This window comes from Anopheles arabiensis, chromosome 2 (genome assembly GCF_016920715.1).
Source record: "Anopheles arabiensis isolate DONGOLA chromosome 2, AaraD3, whole genome shotgun sequence".
In the NCBI taxonomy this organism is placed as follows: Eukaryota; Metazoa; Arthropoda; class Insecta; order Diptera; family Culicidae; genus Anopheles; species Anopheles arabiensis.
Genome location: NC_053517.1, coordinates 6,363,027 through 6,383,523, shown reverse-complemented (window position 1 = coordinate 6,383,523; position 20,497 = coordinate 6,363,027). Strand labels below are relative to the sequence as shown.

The window sequence follows — 20,497 nt, the reverse complement described above, 5'->3', positions numbered from 1 at the left end:
CTGTCTTCCCTTTCGCTCATCCCTACGCCGTGCGCGTTGCGCTGCGGATGGTTTTTGGTTTGCGCCGCTTCTCCGCTCTTCCGCCTGCGTGCTGCGAACGAAAGCGTGTGTGTGTGTGTTTTTATTGACATGCGCACCGCATCGCCCTCATGCTGCACATCCCACATATATGCGCATACGCATATTGTGAGCGTATGGTTTTTGTTTTTTTGGTTTTCGTTTTGGGCTGGTGCTCCGTTTGCTGCTCTAGCTGCTGCTGCTGCTGCTTCCGAGGCTACGGAGAGTTTGTCGAACCGTCGATGCCTGACGCGCCGAGGACGCGTAGGAAGCGTAGGCAGTACAGCCCTTTGCGCGTCTGGAGCGCATGTGGCTTATCCGCTGCAGGCGAAAGAGAAGGAGTGGTGGGAAAAAGGGACACATAAGGCACGGTACGGTCGATCCTCTACATGTTGCGCATCCCTGATGGATGATTGTGGCTCCGTGCCTCTTGAGCTTGGGACGGTGGAAGCGGGGGGAACCCCGGTCGTGAGTATGCTTAAGCGCGGAGGGATAGTTTTATCGCAGTTGGAAGAATTAAATCGTTCAATATTCACACCACGCACTGCTTTGGAGATTGTGGACCGGAAGTGTAGCACCCTTCTTTATTTCTGTTTGTGTTTATGCAAGATAACGATCGGTCGGAAGGGACAAATAAAAGGTTTTTACGTGTTACCCTGCTTAGCGTGTCGTTCCTTTTGAACGGATCAACGGCGCTCTGTAGCTGTGGAAGGGTTTGAATCAAAGTCGTTATGCTGCAGCGTTCGCATGCAAGTTGTATTGTGGAGAGGTTGATTGTATACAACACTTTGTGCAAGAAGATATTTGATAACATGATAAAAGAGAAGTTAATTTCATTTGATATAGGATGATTATTATGGGTGAAATGTAAATATTAGAACACCCTTCTACTTGTTTTACATTTTACAGCATTTTTTCACCCCTATTACAATAATTACAAAATATTTGCCAGTGCTCCGTTGCGACTGGTTGGGAGCCACTGCATCAGCTGTCAAATCGCCGAACGTCAAAAATGCCGCGCGTTAATGTAAACAAACACTCGTGATAAGAGCGCCTACGTTCCGCTCGTGTCTGTGCTTGCATTCCATTTTACGGAAAAGTTTCCCCCAGTTGTAGCAAAATGACCCTAGAAGCAATCAAGTACAAATCTGGCCAGCTGCAAATACTGGACCAGCTGCTGCTGCCGGCAGAATCGAAGTACATTCCCGTCGCCGGTGTTAAGGATGGCTGGAGTGCGATACACAAGATGCAGGTAGGCTGTGGACGTGGACTGCCAACTGTGGGGCTGTGCTGTAAATGCTTCCACAATCCTTTTTTTCAGGTGAGAGGTGCGCCAGCAATTGCCATCGTTGGATGTTTATCGCTCGTGGTGGAGATCTACGACAAGCAGTACGAGACGAAAGCGGCCCTGGCGAACGAAATCGGCGAGCATCTGCAGTATCTCGTCACCTCCCGACCGACGGCTGTGAATCTGAAGCTGGCTGCGGATGACGTGAAGGGTCAGGTGGAGAGTCTTTTGGCCAACGAGACCGTTACCGTCGACGGGATGAAGCAAGAGTGAGTTACAGGGGCAATGATTTACATAAACAACAGCTTTTGCAATATTTATTCATTTCTTTCAGGGTGATTAAGGCGATAGAATATATGCTGGAGAAGGATATTAGCGACAATCGTGCCATAGGTGACAATGGTGCCAATGTTTTGGTGAAGGGAGTTGATCGACCGTTGAAATTGCTAACCCACTGCAACACTGGATCCCTTGCCACAGCGGGGTAAGCGGGTAGCTCTTTCAAATTCAAAGAATTTCGATTAATATTCCGAATATTGTAGGTACGGGACTGCTCTGGGAGTGATACGCAGCGTTAATGAAAGGAATCTCTTAGGTTTGTACATAGAAATAGCCAGAAATATCCATTCGATTTGTAACCCTCACATTCTCACCATTCCAGAGCACGTGTACTGCACGGAAACGCGCCCATACAATCAAGGCGCACGCCTGACCGCGTACGAGCTCGTGCACGACAAGCTGCCGGCCACGCTGGTCACCGACAGCATGGTAGCGGCCCTCCTAAACAGTCGCAAAATCGATGCCATCATCGTGGGTGCGGACCGTGTGGCGGCGAACGGTGATACGGCCAACAAAATCGGCACCTACCAGATGGCCGTCGTGGCAAAGCATCACGGTGTGCCGTTTTACGTAGCCGCCCCGTTCACCTCGATCGACGTGGCGATCGAGGATGGTTCGCACATCAAAATCGAGGAACGGCCCGAACACGAGCTGACGCACATCGGCGGGCAAAGGATTGCGGCGCCGGGCATTGGCTGCTGGAATCCGGCCTTTGACGTTACGCCGGCCGAGCTGATAACGGGCATTATCACCGAGCGCGGTGTGCTGAAGCCGTGCGAGCTGGCCGAAAAGGTCAGACAGAAGTGAATTCGGTGGCGAAATGGATTGTGAGGCGAACGAGTAAAGCATGATGCGCTGAAACTGTGTAATGTTTCAAAATGGTATGTGTTGTCACTTCTAATCTGATGGAAGAAAGAATTGATTCGAGTAGAGCGACTGTAGCGAGTAGTGGGGAACCGAAGAACTCATGGATAGAAAGAGGAACCGAAGAACTGTTTTATGCAAATAAGTTCTTTACATCAACATTAAAATAACTTACAGAACTCTTCTGTAGATACGCGAATCAAACAAACCAAACCACGCGCCAGCACACGTTGCTTAAAAAGTGGCTGCGTGCTTAAAATGGCTGCGTATTCAAACTGACGGTTATTTTTGAAAAGTACAGAGTACCTAGAGCTGGCGCAAAAGTGTCTCTGATTGTTTCGTTTTTCATGCATTGTTTTAGATTTTTCTGTTGTTTGTTATCTGCGTATTGCGATATTGGAAAATCTTCTCAACATATACGATAATTGATCAACGATACATTCCAAAGACACTCCTTTATCGTCCTCCGTTTGCTAAAATACTGAATATGTTGGAATAAAATCACTACATTGCTAATAACTCAACTCATCCACTTTGCGAGCATGCAAACGCACTGCTATAAATATCCTCCTCAACCCCACCCACCCCGATAATGCTAATTGTGGCAAGATAGCACCATCGTTTGCAAATACTACACTGTTTAGCCCTTTCGCCCGATGTTAGACACGGTTGTTTTCCAATTATCATAACAACCCCCGGGTAAAGGCTTCTGTGCAGGGACAGTTGCTGCAGGGCAGATAAACTTGCCTGTGTGTTTAATTACCACGGCATTGGCAATGTCTGTGCGCGTCAGCGTGTGACGGCGTACGGCGTTGTGGTGTAGATGGTTGTTTCCTTCTTATCGCACAATCGTTATCGCAGCCCGCTGGAGTCACCTGGAGCGTTCCGAAAAAGCCCTTCAACAACCCTATTTGCTTTAAGCCGGCCTAAGCACGGCGACACCAGGCCTACAAAGGAAGGGAAGGCGACAACGAGGGCAACGGATTAGTGATGAACCGTAGTGCCGCCGGCGAAGATTTATGGAGTTATGGGAATAGGGTTGTAGTGCTCTATTTAAATGAGATAACTATGAAGTATGGAATGCATTGAAGGATTTAGAAAGAAGTTTTTAGATGCCTTGGAGTCAATCAGTTGGCTGGTCCTATGGTTACTTGTCCGATTGATATTGATTCCTAAGCTTAGTTGTAATAGGCAAATAGCCTCTTTGCCAAGTCCCTGGAATGTCGCTCACAAAACCGCCCGATGCCCAATCATCATATGATGGCCCGTAGTTCTGTAACTTACCTCAAAGTCTCACGTGACGTTCTTATCGCGGGGCGCTGTACACGACATGCTAAATGTAAGATACCGCTATCACAGGTAAAACCGACCCCAGCATTGGCTCGCGTCACTCTCTGGACGTGGAGAGCAGATGCCGTTCAGCAGTGGAACGGAACAGTCGTGAAACAGCGGCCCCCAAAACGAAAGGCAGTCGTTCATCTCGGTGCTCTTGGTGCAGTACTTGAAGTGGTCTACATAGTGAATAGTGCAGGAAGTGTAACTTCCTCCGAACAACACCAACCATGGGTGCGATGTTCCGTAGCGAGGAGATGAGCATGGTCCAGCTGCTCATCCAACCGGAAGCTGCCTACCAATCGGTGGCCGAGCTGGGTGAGCTGGGCATTGCGCAGTTCCGTGACGTAAGAACCACCAGCAAGTTATTCGCCCCTTGCCTCCAATAAGTCCTTCCAAAACCACCTTTCCTCTCTCTCCATATCTTCACAGCTGAACACGGACATCAACATGTTCCAGCGGAAGTACACGAGCGAGATCCGGCGCTGCGAGGAGATGGAGCGCAAGATCGGCTACATACGGCGCGAGATCGTGAAGGATTCGGTCGCCATCCCGGACATGCCGGAGGTGATTCCGCGCACGCCGAACTCGCGCGAAATCATCGACCTCGAGGCGCAGCTCGAGAAGACGGAGAACGAGATCGTGGAGCTGTCGGAGAACAACAATGCGCTGCTGCAGAACTTTATGGAGCTGACCGAGCTGAAGCATGTGCTGGAGAAGACTCAAGTAAGCGCAACCGTCGCGACCGTTCGCCCGATCGGGGTCACTTTTACAAACGCCCTCTCCTCTGCAGGTGTTCTTCTCGGACAAATCGAACGTGCAGAACCTGGAGGCGACTGGCGGCGAGGCGGCCAACGATGGCAAACCGCTCGGCTTTGTGGCGGGCGTGATTTCGCGCGAACGCATCATCGGCTTCGAGCGCATGCTGTGGCGCGTGTCACGTGGTAACATTTTCTTGCGCCAGGCCACGCTGGAGGAGTCGCTGGTGGATCCGAAAACGGTAAGTTTTGTGAACGCCTGTGACCCGTGTGTCTGTTCCCGTGTGCGGGTCATTGTGCGGTACGTGTGTTTTATCAGACGTCAGACGAGATCGAGTGGTTGTTGCGGTGCGTGTTTCACAAGCGTAACAACTTCGATTGGCGCAGCTGGTCACATGGGGCAGTTGTTCAGCTTTTTGTTGAGCAGATAAGGTCACGAGGTGTAAGTGGCGTACTGATGGGAAGCGAGTGAAGAAGAAAAAAACACCGTTTTGTTCGTGCAATTAAGAAAGATTAGTGAAATTTGGGCTAAAAATGCTCTCTCTCTCTAGTTCGGTGATCGTGCAGAAGTTATGAAACTGATGATGATATAACAACATTATTCGACCTCCTGCTGTAGATAGCGAGATATTTGGCCTCATTTTTTTTGGGTTGTTTTAAGATCCCTATCTCTATTTACCGTGCATTACCATCTGTTTGCTGACGTGCTCATTTTATCTTGTCCATTCGTGCTCCAGGGTGATTCGGTGCACAAGATTGTGTTCGTTGCGTTCTTCCAAGGCGAACAGCTGAAGGCTCGCGTCAAGAAGGTGTGCGCTGGGTAAGTGCCAACAGGCAGCATCAAACGGTTCTGCTTCCAACGGTGAATATGTTCCAATCCTTTCCTTCACAGTTACCATGCGTCGCTGTATCCGTGCCCGAACGAGTACAACGAGCGGGAGGAGATGCTGCGTGGGGTGCGTACCCGCATCGAGGATCTGAAGATGGTGCTCGGCCAGACGCAGGACCAACGCCAGCGTGTGCTGCTGAACGTGGCCAAGGAGGTGCCGAACTGGGAGATCATCGTGAAGAAGGTGAAAGCCATCTACCACACGCTGAACATGTTCAACGTGGACGTCTCCAAGAAGTGTCTGTTCGGTGAGGCCTGGGTACCGACGGCCGGTCTGCAGGACGTCAAGACGGCCCTGGTGAACGGTTCGGCAGCAGTGGGTAGCGCTGTGCCGTCGTTCCTGAACATCATCGCCACCGACGAGGATCCGCCGACGTACAACAAGACGAACAAGTTTACGCGTGGCTTCCAGAACCTGATCGAATCGTACGGTATTGCGACGTACCGTGAGGCTAACCCGGCCCTGTACACGATCATCACCTTCCCGTTCCTGTTCGCGATCATGTTCGGTGATCTGGGGCACGGGTTGATCCTGTTCCTGCTCGGCATGTGGATGGTGCTGTGGGAGAAGACGCTGGACAAGAACAAGGAGGAAATCTGGCAGCTGTTCTTCGGCGGTCGGTACATCATCCTGCTGATGGGTATCTTCTCCATGTACACCGGTTTCGTCTACAATGACGTCTTCTCGAAGGGTATGAACATCTTCGGTTCGGCCTGGAGCGTCAACTACAACACGTCCACGGTGATGACGAACAAGGAGCTGCAGCTCAACCCAACAACCGACTACTCGGAAACGGTGTACTGGTACGGGTTGGATCCGCTCTGGATGTTGGCCACCAACAAGATCATCTTCCTGAACTCCTTCAAGATGAAGCTGTCCATCATCTTCGGCGTGGTGCACATGATCTTCGGCGTGTGCATGAGCCTGGTCAACCACAATCACTTCAACCGCCGGGTAAACATTCTGCTGGAGTTTATCCCGCAGATGATGTTCCTGGTGCTGCTGTTCGCCTACATGTGCTTCATGATGTTCTTCAAGTGGATCATGTACAGCGCGGTCACGGATGAGGATCACCTGAAGCCGGGCTGCGCACCGTCCGTGCTGATCATGTTCATCAACATGATGCTGTTCAAGAACCAGGAGCCGCTCGATACGTGCAAGGAGTTTATGTTCGAAGGTCAGGACACGCTGCAGGTGATCTTCATCGTGCTGGGGCTGATCTGCATCCCCTGGTTGCTGCTGGCCAAGCCGTTCTACATCATGTTCAAGCGCAAGGGCAAGAGCACCGAGCACGGTTCGGAGGTGGCACATCAATCCTCCTCCTCCAATCATCACGACGATGAGCCGATGAGCGAAATCTTCATCCATCAGGCGATCCACACGATCGAGTACATCCTCAGTACCATCTCGCACACTGCGTCCTACCTGCGACTGTGGGCTTTGTCGCTGGCTCACGCCCGTAAGTTTGGATGGACGAATCGTTGGACTGCTTTTCGGTATTTATTTTAAATCCCTTTATGTTTTCAGAGCTATCGGAGGTGCTGTACAACATGGTGTTCACGATCGGGTTGCGAAATGACTCGTACGTTGGTGCCATCATGATTTGGCTGGTGTTTTGGCCGTGGTCCGTGCTGACCATTGGCATCCTGGTGGGCATGGAGGGACTTTCCGCCTTCCTGCACACTCTTCGTCTGCACTGGTATGAAAAGTGGTGGAACTGTAATCGAAAAGTGAATAATTGATTCTATCTACTGAATTTTCTTCTTCTTAAAACAGGGTCGAGTTCATGAGCAAATTCTACGAAGGTTTGGGCTACGCCTTCAAGCCGTTCTCGTTCAAGGCTATACTGGAGGAGGAAGAAGCTGACTAAACCGATCAGTTTAGAGAGAGGTTGAAGTATGCTACCGACCTGTAGATGCCACTGATGAAATAAACGATGGTATAGAATGCAACTTAAAGTGATGCTTGAGTTGAGGATTTCTTTTTACTTCTACTTTATATCACAAAATATCCTTTTTCCTTGGATGTAACTATGTTGGTCGTTTTGGGTGTTTGTATCCAGTGAGTTGTGCTAATGGATGCGAAGACAATGCTCATACCTAACATTAGATAAGTATCGCACAGTTACTTCTGTCCATAAGACTTCTGTCCATCTCAAACCTCTGTTGGGTTGGAGTTATCATCATTATCATCATCATCATCACTAGCCGCTCCGGTTTCTTTCAGAGCAAGATGTCGTTAAAAAAATCCCAGCTCTACATGGCTTATAACAGTTATTACTTTGTTTATGAATAAGAATCTATCCGATGGTAGAAAATTCAAAGAATTGATCAGGATTTTTCTCCAATTCTTTCAACATTCATATCCAAACGAAGACATCATCAATTTGCATCAGATATCAGTACATCGTGGGAAGAACAAACCTTCATTACCATCACCTTTTGCTTATGGTGGCTGTATGGAGGAAGGTGACCTTACGAACGGTTTACGGAGCTCTTTTGAAACAATAGAATCTAGGGATAGGAGGAGAAGTTCCCGAGAAATATACCGGAACCTGAACAGTGTTGTAACTAGCAGTGTTCCCTTGGATAGCTACCGGTAGATGATAAGCTGTGACTTGTGGGACCGTTGTCGTCTTTCACGTCAAACCAATCGTAGTTTAAGTGAGAAACATGTGGAAAACGTTACTCAACGGCTTTGGGGGATGATGTCGTCAATCAATCGCTTTGTACGAAGTCTTTTTTCCCAATGAGGTATATCTGGTATGATCACAGCTAAGGCGAAAAACATGTACGAAGGAAGCAATATAGTCATCAAACTAAGTCCGCTTGTCGGAATGGATTTCAATCTGATAACAAACGGTGTTCTGTAACTCAATCATCTTGCATCATCGTAATACTAGCTACGAAATGTTACAACGCTCGTAACAACAAACATTTAGCTTCGCACAAGCCCCCCGGCACAGAGGTGTGTAACGTACGGCGCTCCGGTCGTGGGTCTAGTCACTGCACTGTACTAGCCTTCCCTTTAACGAGAAATTCGCTCCACAACCGACTCGTCTTCCCCGAAGAGCAAATGTTTACTCAACCGGCCACACATCGCCGCTGCATCCAGCACACATACACACACAATTACATCCCCAAAAAATGTGTAGCCAAGCCTACCGTATCACTCTCCGCAACCTCTCTGTGTCTCTGTGTCCGTTCCGTCCGGCCGTCTAGCACACTCCGGATGCAGTCGCGATACGTGCGTACCACCACCACTACCACGATCGATCGACATACACGATCGAAAATGGCTCGATCAATCGAAATGGAACGCGCACCTGATCCGCCCAGCAAAGGCCCCGCCGTGTCGTGCTGCCGCCCTTCGAGTGCGCGTGACCTTCCAACCCCATTGTAAGAAAAAAAAAAAGGCGTTCGGAGAGTTAGTTAGTGCGTGTTTGCGCTGTGTTGGGTGTGTCCGGGGCGGGGGGAGAGGAGGGTTATAGCGTGGCGTCGTTCACGAACATCATGCTGCTGGTGCTGCTGCTGCCGCGAGGTATTGGTCGATCGTGCTTCGTTTAGTGATAAGCACACCACGCTAAAGGTTGCATCTCCGTGTGTGCATACAGCGGATACAGAGTCATCATTCTTCGTCACATGATCGCGCGCTCCGTGTGTGTGTGTGAGTTTGTGTGTGTGAGAGAGTTTGTTCGGGAGAGGTGCTAGCTGTTTGTGGTGCAAATTAGTGCGGATCTGCAAATAAGTGACACCAGCCCGGGGTGGGGGAGAAGGGGCGAGCAACCCTTCCTCCACGACTGGTCATTGCGATCGTCATCGTCAAAAACGTTAGCAACACCACGTGATCCGGAACGGGGCTCGCAATCGGCGTAAGTGTAAGCATCGCATTTCCGATCTTCCAACCAACAGTGAAAACAGTACAAGTGTGCTACATTGATACCGCTGTGTGGCGCTGGGACAGTACCAACCCGCAGCTAGATCTAATAAAACAAACCCAGTGTTAGGCGCGCTCGAACACACGCACACGCACAGTGGCGGACAAACAAAAACAACCAGCTGCCCGCAGCCACCATCTCTCGTCTAGTTGGCCGTTGCAATTAGAACGCGTCGTGTGACGCGTACTGCTTTGCTGTGGTGGGGCGACCACGACAGAGAGAAAGAGACAGCGAGCGCGTGCCCGAAAGCATCACAAGATCGCGATCGATTGCTCGGTTAGCCCGAAAGCGATCCGGCCGTTGTGGTGCCGCACCGCGCTGTGCTGCTTTGATTCAGTCGTTCAGTGACACTCGACCGGAAGACTCTACACCCGATCAGCAAGCTCCACGCTCGATCGGGCGCCGTTGCCGTCCTTGAACTTTAAAAGTATCCGCAAAACCAACTAAAGCGCGACTACCGGACCATCAGGGTCACCGGGGAGTTGTGTGAAGAGAGAGAGAGAGAGAGAGAGAGAGAGGCAGTGCGTACCGGAGGGTGAAAGTAAGTGTGTGGAAGCGTGTAGAACCGTAGGCAGGCAGATTTGGCGAATTCCGTGCTGCTCGACCACCGCTGTCAGGTGATTGATTTTTCAAACAGGCTTTGTGTGCAAACGATCGCAAGCGCAAGGCAGTCACGTGATAGGTATCACGAGTTGTTCTGCCTGTTCGATCTCATGCTCCTCTCGACACAGTCGGTGAGGCGAGGAACACCGCTTTCGGGGGTCGTTTAGAGCAGCTATCGGTGCCTCGTTTTTTGTTAGCTCGTTAAACTAATTGGTGAACAATTACTTTCACTGGCTCGTTTTTGTGTTGGCCCTCCCGGGCAGCTTGATTTCAGCTTGTAGGAGAACCCCCCAGCCCCCGCCACCACCATGGCGATGATGTTCCGGAGCGAGGAGATGGCCCTGTGCCAGATGTTTATTCAACCGGAAGCGGCCTACACGTCCGTCTCCGAGCTGGGTGAAACGGGCGCCGTCCAGTTTCGTGACGTAAGTCGATGGCGCATGTATCTGTCGAATCGAACTGTGGCCTCTACAACACTACAACTTCTCCTCCTCTGCGCATCTCTTCTAGCTGAACGCCGACGTGAACGCGTTCCAGCGCAAGTTTGTCAGCGAGGTGCGCCGCTGCGACGAGATGGAGCGCAAGCTGCGCTACGTCGAGGGCGAGGTGAAGAAGGACAGCGTGCAGATCCCGGAGTGCTCGGTGGACGATTGGCCGCGGGCGCCGAACCCGCGCGAAATCATCGACCTCGAGGCGCGGCTCGAGAAGACGGAGAACGAAATACTGGAGCTGTCGCAGAACGCGGTCAACCTGAAGTCGAACTATCTTGAGCTGACCGAGCTGAAGCACGTGCTCGAGCGGACGCAATCGTTCTTCTTCGAGCAGGAGGTGATCGTGAGCACGGACGCGGCGAAGAGCAACCTGATCGCGGAGGACCCGACCGCGGCCCAGAGCCGTGGGCGGTTGGGTTTCGTGGCGGGCGTCATCCAGCGCGAAAAGATGCCCGGTTTCGAGCGGATGCTGTGGCGCATCTCGCGCGGTAACATCTTTCTGCGCCAGGTCGAGCTGGAGGAACCGTTGGAAGATCCGGCCACGGTAAGATAGCGGTGGGGTTGCAGGGAGGAAAAGGGTTTCCTAAAATTATCTATAACAATAGTGGTGCCAAAATAGCAATGGGCCACTAGCGTACAAAAATAGCAAAGGAAAGAGAGAGCGAGAGCGCTCCTGGTTGATACGCTTTCCTCCCGTTCTTTCTCTCCGAACGCGCAGGGCAATGAAATCTTCAAAACCGTGTTCGTGGCGTTCTTCCAAGGTGAGCAGCTGAAGGCGCGCATCAAGAAGGTGTGCACCGGGTACCACGTGTCGCTGTACCCGTGCCCCAGCTCGGGCTCGGAGCGCACCGACATGGTGAAGGGCGTCTGCACCCGGCTCGAGGACCTGCGGATGGTGCTGAACCAAACGCAGGACCACCGGGCGATCGTGCTGGCCAGCGTGGCGAAGGAGCTGTTCAGCTGGCGCATCATGGTGAAGAAGATGAAGGCGATCTACCACACGCTCAACCTGTTCAACATGGACGTCACGAAGAAGTGTCTGATCGGGGAGTGCTGGGTGCCGGTGCCGGACCTGCCCAAGGTGCAGAAAGCGCTCTCCGATGGGTCGGCTGCGGTGGGCAGCACCATCCCGTCCTTCCTGAACGTGATCGACACGAACGAAGCACCGCCGACGTACAATCGGACGAACAAGTTTACGCGCGGCTTCCAGAATCTGATCGACGCGTACGGTATCGCCTCGTACCGGGAGGCAAATCCGGCCCTGTACACGATCATCACCTTCCCGTTCCTGTTCGGTATTATGTTCGGTGATCTGGGGCACGGTATGATCATGGCGCTGTTCGGCCTGTGGATGGTAACGGGCGAGAAGAAGCTCGGTGCGAAGAAGTCGACCAACGAAATTTGGAACATTTTCTTCGGCGGACGGTACATCATCCTGCTGATGGGACTGTTCTCCATGTACACCGGGTTCGTGTACAACGACATCTTCTCCAAGTCGATGAACATCTTCGGTTCGGCCTGGAGCATCAACTACAACACGTCCACGGTGATGACGAACAAGGATCTTACGCTCAACCCGGGCTCCACGGATTACGACACCGAGATCTACCCGATCGGGCTGGATCCGGTGTGGCAGCTCGCTTCGAACAAGATCATCTTCCTCAACTCGTACAAGATGAAGCTGTCCATCATCTTCGGCGTGGTGCACATGATCTTCGGCGTGTGCATGAGCGTGGTCAACCATAACTTCTTCAAGAAGCGCATCAGCATCGTGCTCGAGTTTCTGCCGCAAATCATCTTCCTGGTGCTGCTGTTCGCCTACATGGTGTTCATGATGTTCATGAAGTGGATCGCTTACACGGCCAAAACCGACTACCAGCCCCGCACGCCCGGCTGCGCCCCGTCCGTGCTGATTATGTTCATCAACATGATGCTGTTTAAAAACTCCGAACCCTTCCACGGCTGCGACGAGTTCATGTTCGAGGGCCAGAACGAGCTGCAGCGCACGTTCGTGTTCATTGCGCTGCTCTGCATTCCCTGGATGCTGCTCGGCAAGCCGTTCTATTTGATGTTCAAGCGCAAGAACGCTTCGCCGGTGAGTTGGAAGAGTTCGGGTTCAATTTCTGTGCCCTTAAATGAAGAAAATTCATAACTTCTTTGCTCGGCTTTCTTACAGACACCCATCCCGAACAATGGCGACGTTCACCAGGCCGGTGACTCGAACCACACTTCCTCCAGCCCGAAACCGCACGATTCGCACGACGATGAGCCGATGGCGGAAATCTTCATCCATCAGGCCATTCACACGATCGAGTACGTGCTCAGCACCGTGTCGCACACTGCGTCCTACCTGCGTCTGTGGGCTCTGTCCCTTGCCCATGCCCGTAAGCATCACACTGGGAACGCGCCTTCTCTCAGCATCGCTTCCATTCATCATCCTTCTCCTCCTCTTTTTCACCAGAACTGTCCGAGGTGCTGTGGAACATGGTGCTGTCGATGGGGCTGAAGCAAACCTCCTACAAGGGTGCCATCATGCTGTACTTTGTCTTTGGCGCCTGGTCCCTGTTTACGCTCGCCATTCTCGTCATGATGGAAGGACTGTCCGCCTTCCTGCATACGCTTCGTTTGCACTGGTAAGCAATGGGCCCATTTCTCCCTTTAAACGTTTCGTCATTTCAAATCGCTTTCCTTCTTCCCTCCCTCACAGGGTCGAGTTCATGAGCAAGTTTTACGAAGGCTTGGGCTACGGTTTCCAACCATTCTCGTTCAAGCTGATCATCGACAGCGATGACGACTTGGAGTAGTGGAGTGGCCGACCTATCCGTCCTACAACTTTATTAAATGGAAAAAAAATGATGATTAATACACCCTTGTAGTATTGGAGGGTATGCACGGTTCTGTACGGTTCTCGCCCGGTTCCGTCGATTCATACCCCAAGCAAAATTAGCGGTGGTAGTAGTAGTAGTAGTAGTGCAATCGTAAATGCAAGTACTATCTGCACGGCATAACTGCATCATGCGTGTGTCGCGTTTAATTTCTCCCAAACCATGATGACCTAATCAACCGCAGACTCTGGCACTGTGCTTAAGGTTGACTGTCATGTTGTTGTTTTCTTTTTATTACTGTTAATATTATTATACACGTATATATTACGATTACCTAATTAATAATACAAAGGAAAGAGAAGGAATGCAGGAGGAAGCGGCACTGGTTTCCCTTGCAAAGGAACTAAGTAGTAACGGAACCCATTAGAATATCGATGCTCAGCTCACCGGCTCTCCATCCACTTTAGAGCAGGGTTGGCGCGTCAAGAAAAACTTCTCTTTTCTCGCACCTCCCCTTTTCGGTATGAGGAAAACTGTCTGTGTAGTTGCACACACACACATAATATAAATTAAGTACACAGGAGATGTTTTTGCCTACCACAAAATCGAATCACCGTCCTCCACATGCCGTCCCGCAACTTGACTATACGCCGTTACGCCTACGAGAACACATCCGCTCATTTTGTACAACTATAAAATACGTTGAAATAAGGTAGCTGAAAATTGCCACATTTCCTGGGGGGAGTGAGGGGGGTGGGGGGTGGGGAGGGGTGATAAACTACTACTATCTCATTGCTGAACTCTTCGCCGAACTTTCGGTTCGTCAGATCGATGTTACACCAACCACACTGTGCGTTGGTGCGACCATTGGGCGCACCCGACCAGGTGATGATGGGTTATGGGTTTTGTTTTTGTGTTACTGCGAGAAGAATGACTATAAGTCTTGAGATTAACGGGCAGCTAGCATCAGCAGCATGCCCTTTTGCACAGAGGGAAGGGGCAGGGGGGATGGTTACGATCACCCAAAGTCCCACCAATCGTGGCGGTCTTTGAGGGGGGGCGATCGTGGAACACGTTACACGTCCAGCGGGGATTGGTTGCACTACAGCAGCTTCGATGAAGCGTTTAACGTTTCGCTATGAACTAGTGAGTGTGGGGCTGATGAGTATCATTAGTTACGGACAGATAGGTTTCTTAGGTTTTTTGAGTTCAGTCTCTTCCTCGCCGCCGCGGCGCGACACCTCCGTGTACCGTTCGCCCTTGAACGAGACGATCTTGTTGTCGCGGTATCGGATCATCTTCTTCGGCTCCACCTTCGGGGCGACCGGTTTGTACTCCCGGCTGTCCTCTCGGTCCTTATCCACGTACGAATATCTGCCGGAGTTGTGTGTGTGAGAGAGAGAGATTCGGGAGTAGCACCATAGAATTGTGTTTCGAAAGACGCTTTTAATACGTACTTGGAGATGATGCGATTTTTAAGCTCGTGTTCGTCCACCTGCTGGTGGGGTTTGTTCGCCTGCAGCATATTGTTCGATGGGCCCTTCAGGCTTTGGCCCGCCTCCTGCCGATGGAGCAGTATTTGTGTCGCCCGGTCGACGTCTCCATTCGCGATCAGAGTGCAATGCTTGACCTGCGAGTGAATGTTTAGAAGAAAATGATACATTTTCGTTCCGTACACTGACCTTCCCCTCCCCCCCCTCACATACCTCGATAAATGAACTGTCGGGAAACATTTCCTGCAGAATGTCGCACTGCTCCGCAAACAGGTCGTAGTTGCAGCCCTCGGTCGAGCCGCCATCGCTGTCCGACAGGCGATGGGTACGTTTGTGCGAGTCGTGCCCCATCCCCTCTCGGTCCGATTCGGACGAATGGCGTCCCCGCAGCTTCTCCTCCGGTATCATATCGACCAGGGACAGCGAGCTGGTGGTAGAGAGAGGAAGAGAGAGAGGAAACAATAAATGAGCTTTGTTTGTAAAAGCCCATCATCCCCGGGACACATACTTGAGCGACAGATTGTTCGATTCCGACTTCGAGTTCGGGTTCTTGTTGGAGATTTGATTTTCCAGCTCGAATATCCAGGCGCACACCGTTTCCGGTTCGATGTTCGCAAAGTCGTTAAAGTACGCCGACATCATCTCAATAAAGCCTGTAGCGAAAAAGGGCACACAAACACACACGCACGCATGCACACAATCAATAGCCATTCGATCGAGGAAAATTGTTGGTCAGGGGGGTTTGAAGACGGTCTTCTTCCCCTCGCTCGCCCTTACCTTCCACATCGAAGCACGGATCCTGGGAGGCTTCCTCGAGGATGGATATTACGTACGACAGCACGATCTCGTCGACGATGCTCAGGTCCGCTTTCGGTATATGTTTGCGGATGAAGTGAAAAAAGCTTTCCTTAACCACGTCATGGTGCTGCTCGATGTTGGTCATTTGGGTGCTAAGAGTTCCTGTGCTCACGGCGGCAACAACAACATCGCACAACAATGCACCGAAAGCGTCCCCACACCCACCCGAGCGCAGCCAAGCAGTGAGAGAGAGAAAGAGAGGGAAGAAGAAAAAAACGCCGATGAGACCCTGGCCCCGCTGCATATGGAGCTACGGAAAAAATCGATAATCCTTACCGTCCCCCGGTTGTGTTGTGTTGTTTGAGATTTGGTCGAACTGATCGCACAAACACTGTGGTTGGAAAATGGACTACGCAAGTGGACAATTACACGCCTAATTACACACTAATGCGGACCAGAATTCACCGATATTTCCAGAACCAGATTTCAACAGAGGGGAGGTGGACAGCAGATTCTGCAGATTTGTTATTTTTTGTTAATCCCAAACATCCAAACAAAGCCAGTGCTCCCAGCCAGCTGGTGGAAAAGCGCCCGTTGACAGCTGGACTGTGTGCGCATGTGTGAGTGTGTGCGGCCGGGCGCTGTCAGACGTCGAGCAGGCGTTTTCAAACGACTCGATTTCGAGCAGATTTGTTGTTGTACCATTGAACCGTTGGAGCGTGGCGATTGTTTTGCTTTGTGCGCGGCATTTGGGTTTCTAATTGATTTATACAGTTTAGAACCAATTAATGACTTGTTGATGACGTGATTTTGTGAATTCTGAAGTATCTTACAAATTGTAATGATGAAGTAAAACCACCATATTATCATCTAAGCAGCGTTCTTCACCATGTTCGTTCGATTCCCACAATATTATTAATACTTTTCACTCCAGAAATGGTTAAAAGGTTACAAGTTTCAGACACAAACATTTATTCCTTTTCCATTATTCGTACACTAAATATAATGTTGTAAAAACACAAACACGGTAGCAGTATTATAACGTTCATTCTTTACTACACTAGGCTAGCGGGAAGGCCAACATACCAACATTGCTGCATCGAATCACGGCATGCTTTGTTCGTCACTAGGATCGTCGTCTCTTAATTTACGTGATTTTCTTCCCCATACAGCTCCTCCTTGCTGCCAGGAAAGAACACAGTTGTGTTGTGTTGGCCCTCGGTTATGTTTTTGTTAATGTATGTCCAATTCGAATGGTAATAATAATAATAATAATATATATAAAGGGAAAACCGTACAAGCTAATGGCCCTGACGCGAGCGGAAATGTTTCAGAAGTCCGTCTTGGCGCGCTTCGCTGGGGACGTAAGTATTGCATGCTGGTTGGTGTTTTCTATCAGGATCGGCTTCAATATACTCGTCTCCGATCGTTCGTACTCCGCCCCGATCGTGTTCAGGTCCAGGTCTGCATTCAACACCAACACCTGGGATGTGCAAAAGGAGGGGTGAATGTGTGCGGGTTAGTATGATAATAAAGAAAGAAAGAATATAGAGTGATAGACATGTATCTGGTGCTGTGCTTACCGGAGCGGGACGAGGTGAGGCGCCATGAATGAGCCAGTTTTCGTGCAGCTCATGCAGCTCCTTGAGGTACTCGAGCGGAACGCAACTCTCTTCCGAGCGGGCCCGCTGCTTCATCCGTTCGTACACCACTTCGGGGCTCGTTTGAAGGTACACTGCAGAAGCAACACCGGTTATTTACAATTTATCTATTTTCGACGCCCTCCTCCACGCAAAGCTTACCGATTAGGTCCGCCTGTATGTGAATGTTGCAGCAGATGAAGTCGTACCATTCCTGCAGCACATTGTACATGCCTTGATGCAGCGACCCGGAGGCCAGCATGCTCTCCACGAAGCAGTTTCTGTTGGCAGCAAATTGAGCCATTTACACACAATTGAACATAATCAACCCGCACCACTTCCGGCACTCACCTTGCACTGAACAGCGACCGTTCCATCAGCTTGACCGATTTGTCCGTCTGGCAGGTGTGCATGTCGAGCATCGTGAGCGTAACGTAGGTCTGAAACGGCATCGCCCATCGGTGCGACTCCTTGTACATCAGATCGAGCAGATTGACGCCGCCACAGTTGCGCCACTTCTCCACCGGCTCCGTCAGCAGACAGATGTCGTTAAACTTCTGGAAGTGGTTCAGGAACGTCGTCTTGCCACTGCCGATGTTGCCCTCGACGAACACGGTGAACGGCTTCTTGCCGCTGGCGCCTAACTTTTCGCTCGCTATCGGAGGCATGTTGTGAATGTTGCGTCGTCCTACGTGAAGATCGTGCGACCGGAAGAGGGAGGAGAAAGAAAAAACACACACACGCACACACAAACACGTTAGAATTTTCCACGCAATAGAGCAAACACACGCGCTATTACACGTTCGCTTCTTCACTTACAAATTTGGTGAATGAAATGAAATTGTACCAAACCAAAGGTACAAGTGAAACTGAAACAAATACACTCTTTACAAGCACCACACTTTACAAGTAGGCTAAGTCAAACAAAAGTAAAACGGGGGACACACACACGCCACGGACAAACGATACGAAACGCGTCGACACGCAGGCAGCAGAAAACCGTAAATGAGAAGAAAATCGACTTTTGAGCGCGAAAATCCCGACCCCACAGGGTGGCGTGTGTCAAAGTGTGCGCGCGGCAGCTGCGAGAACCGCGCCAAAAGCAATGTCACATGCGTAATCCGGCCAGGGGAAAGCTAATTACGCTGCGCAGTGCAGGGCTGCTATTTTATTCTGCCCAACAGCACACTTCTTTGATTATTTGAGGGTATGGGATGATTTTGGTTTAATTAAAAAACGCTGAGTTGCAGAAACTGTTGAATGTAACGAAATGTGGGCTATTTGTTTGTAAAATTTGTTGTTTACAAATATTACCACGTTTACATGGGACGGTTCGATTCGCCACAGTGCAACTAGCTGCCCAAGGTAGAGAGAGGTGAAGATAATTTCAAGGTTTGTCTAGCATGAAATGTAAACAAATCGATTTTCTTCGGAATTGTTCGGAAAAATGTATCTTTTAGATAGAAAGTGATTTGTTTTTCCACCAGCAAGCAAAACAAAGTATAAGTGGGCCATAAAAGGATCAACCCTTTCGATCGTTCATCTTTGTACGATTGAATGTTTGTAAAATGATGTAATTTTTAGAGAAATTATGATATGGATAGAAAATACAACAGAACAACAATACAAATCACCTAACAAAGGTGGCAATGCCGCTAAACATACAACATTAACTATTCATATTAATAATGTTAGCATAAGTTTCACCTGGTACAACTTTCTCATGAGCAGCCAATTGTTTCGTCACAACACTGTGTGGACAGACGGCCCAAACTCGCCCTATTCAGCTCACTATTGCGCGGTTAACTGCCAATGCGCCTGCCACAGTAACTACAAGGGATAAATTTAGGCAAATTTCCAATTAACACAACACGCGGCTACTCTACACATCGAATTTAGCTACACCCGCAGTCCAGAACAATCCGAAGCACATGGAGGAAGGTCATGCAGCTCAACAACTTCTTACCCAACTGACTGCAGCCGATTGATTTAGCCGGTCTTAGCATTAGGCGGACTGTTTTAAGCAACATCTTAGGATGCGGTAAATTACAGGAAGATTCATGAAACAGTTGTTTATCAAGCGGGTACGATCGTTTTTGCGAAAAGAACACGATAAAACAATACGGCGCACATCGTAAACAATTTAAATGTCAACATTTGGTCAACAACGGCCAAGGTTAGCAAATGTATGGTAATATATTGATCTAGATCAGTTTGTACGTTGCTCAAATGATGATGTAAAATTGATTAAAATGCTGATTTTTGTTTTGCATAAAATCAAGCAAATTCAATGCTTTAATCTTCAATGAAATGAAACATAAAATGCTCCCATTTCTCATAAAAAGCCTGATAATTCCTTCCAATTGCAGCTTCCACATCATACACACCTTGACCATCTCGATGACAGCTGTCAATGACCAAGCAGCAAGTTTGTTGTTGTCCACCATCCGAACAAGCCACAACAATTGTTTGCAGCTTCGTTTGCGGGGAAACGAAATTTAGCACGATGCCGAAATATTACTGTGATTACTGTGACACCTACCTGACGCACGATTCGCCCAGCGTCCGGAAGACGCACTGCACCGGCCGAAAGCACAAGGACAATGTGAAATTTTACTACCAGAAATGGATGGAGGAGCAGGCGCAGCATCTGATCGACGCGACGACCGCAGCGTACAAGGCGGGCAAGATTGCCCCGAATCCGTTCACCGCGGGACCACCGAAGCCGAACATTTCCATCCCACCGCCGACGATGAACATGCCGCCTAGGCCGGGCATGATACCGGGCATGCCGGCTGGCGCACCGCCGCTGCTGATGGGCCCGAACGGTCCGCTCCCGCCGCCGATGATGGGCATGCGACCCCCGCCGATGATGGTACCGACGATGGGCATGCCACCGATGGGTCTGGGGATGCGGCCACCGGTCATGAGTGCGGCACCGCCACAGCTCAACCCGAAAAGCTAAGGTTGCCGGGCAGGCAGGGTACGTCCGTCTGTTTTTCTTTCTTCATTCATTTCACCTCTACTCTGTATGGAACGATAGGGCGGTAATCACGGAATTACGGAAAAATATATACTACTACCTAGTGTATCGGATAAGCTACAAGTAAAGAAACGGCGTCGAGGTTTATTTGCTGTATATCACCTGTTTTTGCTGTAATTTTGTCGAATGTAAGTATCAG

General features: G+C 50.1%; 6 protein-coding genes across 8 annotated transcripts; 4 read left to right on the top strand and 2 right to left on the bottom strand.

The window, feature by feature from the left end:
* Window positions 1–1,081: 1,081 nt before the first annotated feature.
* LOC120894663 (methylthioribose-1-phosphate isomerase) lies at window positions 1,082–2,568 on the top strand. The gene is made up of 5 exons (XM_040297382.1): window positions 1,082–1,309; window positions 1,379–1,614; window positions 1,680–1,829; window positions 1,888–1,940; window positions 2,007–2,568. Exons 1-5 carry the CDS (start codon window positions 1,178–1,180, stop codon window positions 2,489–2,491), a joined length of 1,056 nt encoding a protein of 351 aa, XP_040153316.1. The 5' UTR covers window positions 1,082–1,177; the 3' UTR covers window positions 2,492–2,568.
* Window positions 2,569–3,929: 1,361 nt separating this feature from the next.
* LOC120894662 (V-type proton ATPase 116 kDa subunit a1-like) lies at window positions 3,930–7,486 on the top strand. Its single transcript, XM_040297381.1, has 7 exons — window positions 3,930–4,227; window positions 4,313–4,606; window positions 4,674–4,880; window positions 5,376–5,458; window positions 5,531–6,987; window positions 7,056–7,227; window positions 7,305–7,486. Exons 1-7 carry the CDS (start codon window positions 4,111–4,113, stop codon window positions 7,396–7,398), a joined length of 2,424 nt encoding a protein of 807 aa, XP_040153315.1. The 5' UTR covers window positions 3,930–4,110; the 3' UTR covers window positions 7,399–7,486.
* Window positions 7,487–9,465: 1,979 nt separating this feature from the next.
* Window positions 9,466–13,572, top strand: LOC120898074 (V-type proton ATPase 116 kDa subunit a1-like). The gene is made up of 6 exons (XM_040303414.1): window positions 9,466–10,493; window positions 10,579–11,103; window positions 11,278–12,654; window positions 12,736–12,943; window positions 13,021–13,192; window positions 13,267–13,572. The coding sequence occupies exons 1-6, from the start codon at window positions 10,377–10,379 to the stop codon at window positions 13,361–13,363; spliced, it is 2,496 nt and encodes an 831-aa protein (XP_040159348.1). The 5' UTR covers window positions 9,466–10,376; the 3' UTR covers window positions 13,364–13,572.
* A 71-nt stretch (window positions 13,573–13,643) lies between these two features.
* Window positions 13,644–16,403, bottom strand: LOC120898075 (CUE domain-containing protein 2). Its single transcript, XM_040303415.1, has 6 exons — window positions 16,012–16,403; window positions 15,655–15,837; window positions 15,386–15,530; window positions 15,091–15,304; window positions 14,842–15,014; window positions 13,644–14,758 (listed from the first exon to the last, which is right to left on the bottom strand). The coding sequence occupies exons 2-6, from the start codon at window positions 15,818–15,820 to the stop codon at window positions 14,560–14,562; spliced, it is 897 nt and encodes a 298-aa protein (XP_040159349.1). The 5' UTR covers window positions 15,821–15,837; window positions 16,012–16,403; the 3' UTR covers window positions 13,644–14,559.
* A 212-nt stretch (window positions 16,404–16,615) lies between these two features.
* On the bottom strand, window positions 16,616–19,470 carry LOC120898076 (deoxynucleoside kinase). Of its 3 annotated transcripts, XM_040303417.1 has the most exons (6): window positions 19,282–19,470; window positions 19,023–19,145; window positions 17,667–18,003; window positions 17,478–17,596; window positions 17,259–17,410; window positions 16,616–17,158 (listed from the first exon to the last, which is right to left on the bottom strand). In XM_040303417.1, exons 3-6 carry the CDS (start codon window positions 17,981–17,983, stop codon window positions 17,006–17,008), a joined length of 741 nt encoding a protein of 246 aa, XP_040159351.1. In that variant the 5' UTR covers window positions 17,984–18,003; window positions 19,023–19,145; window positions 19,282–19,470; the 3' UTR covers window positions 16,616–17,005. The 3 variants fall into 3 exon arrangements, with proteins under 3 accessions (XP_040159351.1, XP_040159350.1, XP_040159352.1); XM_040303416.1 differs by lacking the exon at window positions 19,023–19,145; XM_040303418.1 differs by lacking the exons at window positions 19,023–19,145; window positions 19,282–19,470 and adding an exon at window positions 18,135–18,813.
* A 264-nt stretch (window positions 19,471–19,734) lies between these two features.
* Window positions 19,735–20,430, top strand: LOC120898077 (U1 small nuclear ribonucleoprotein C). Its single transcript, XM_040303419.1, has one exon. It carries the CDS (start codon window positions 19,822–19,824, stop codon window positions 20,278–20,280), a length of 459 nt encoding a protein of 152 aa, XP_040159353.1. The 5' UTR covers window positions 19,735–19,821; the 3' UTR covers window positions 20,281–20,430.
* Window positions 20,431–20,497: the final 67 nt, after the last annotated feature.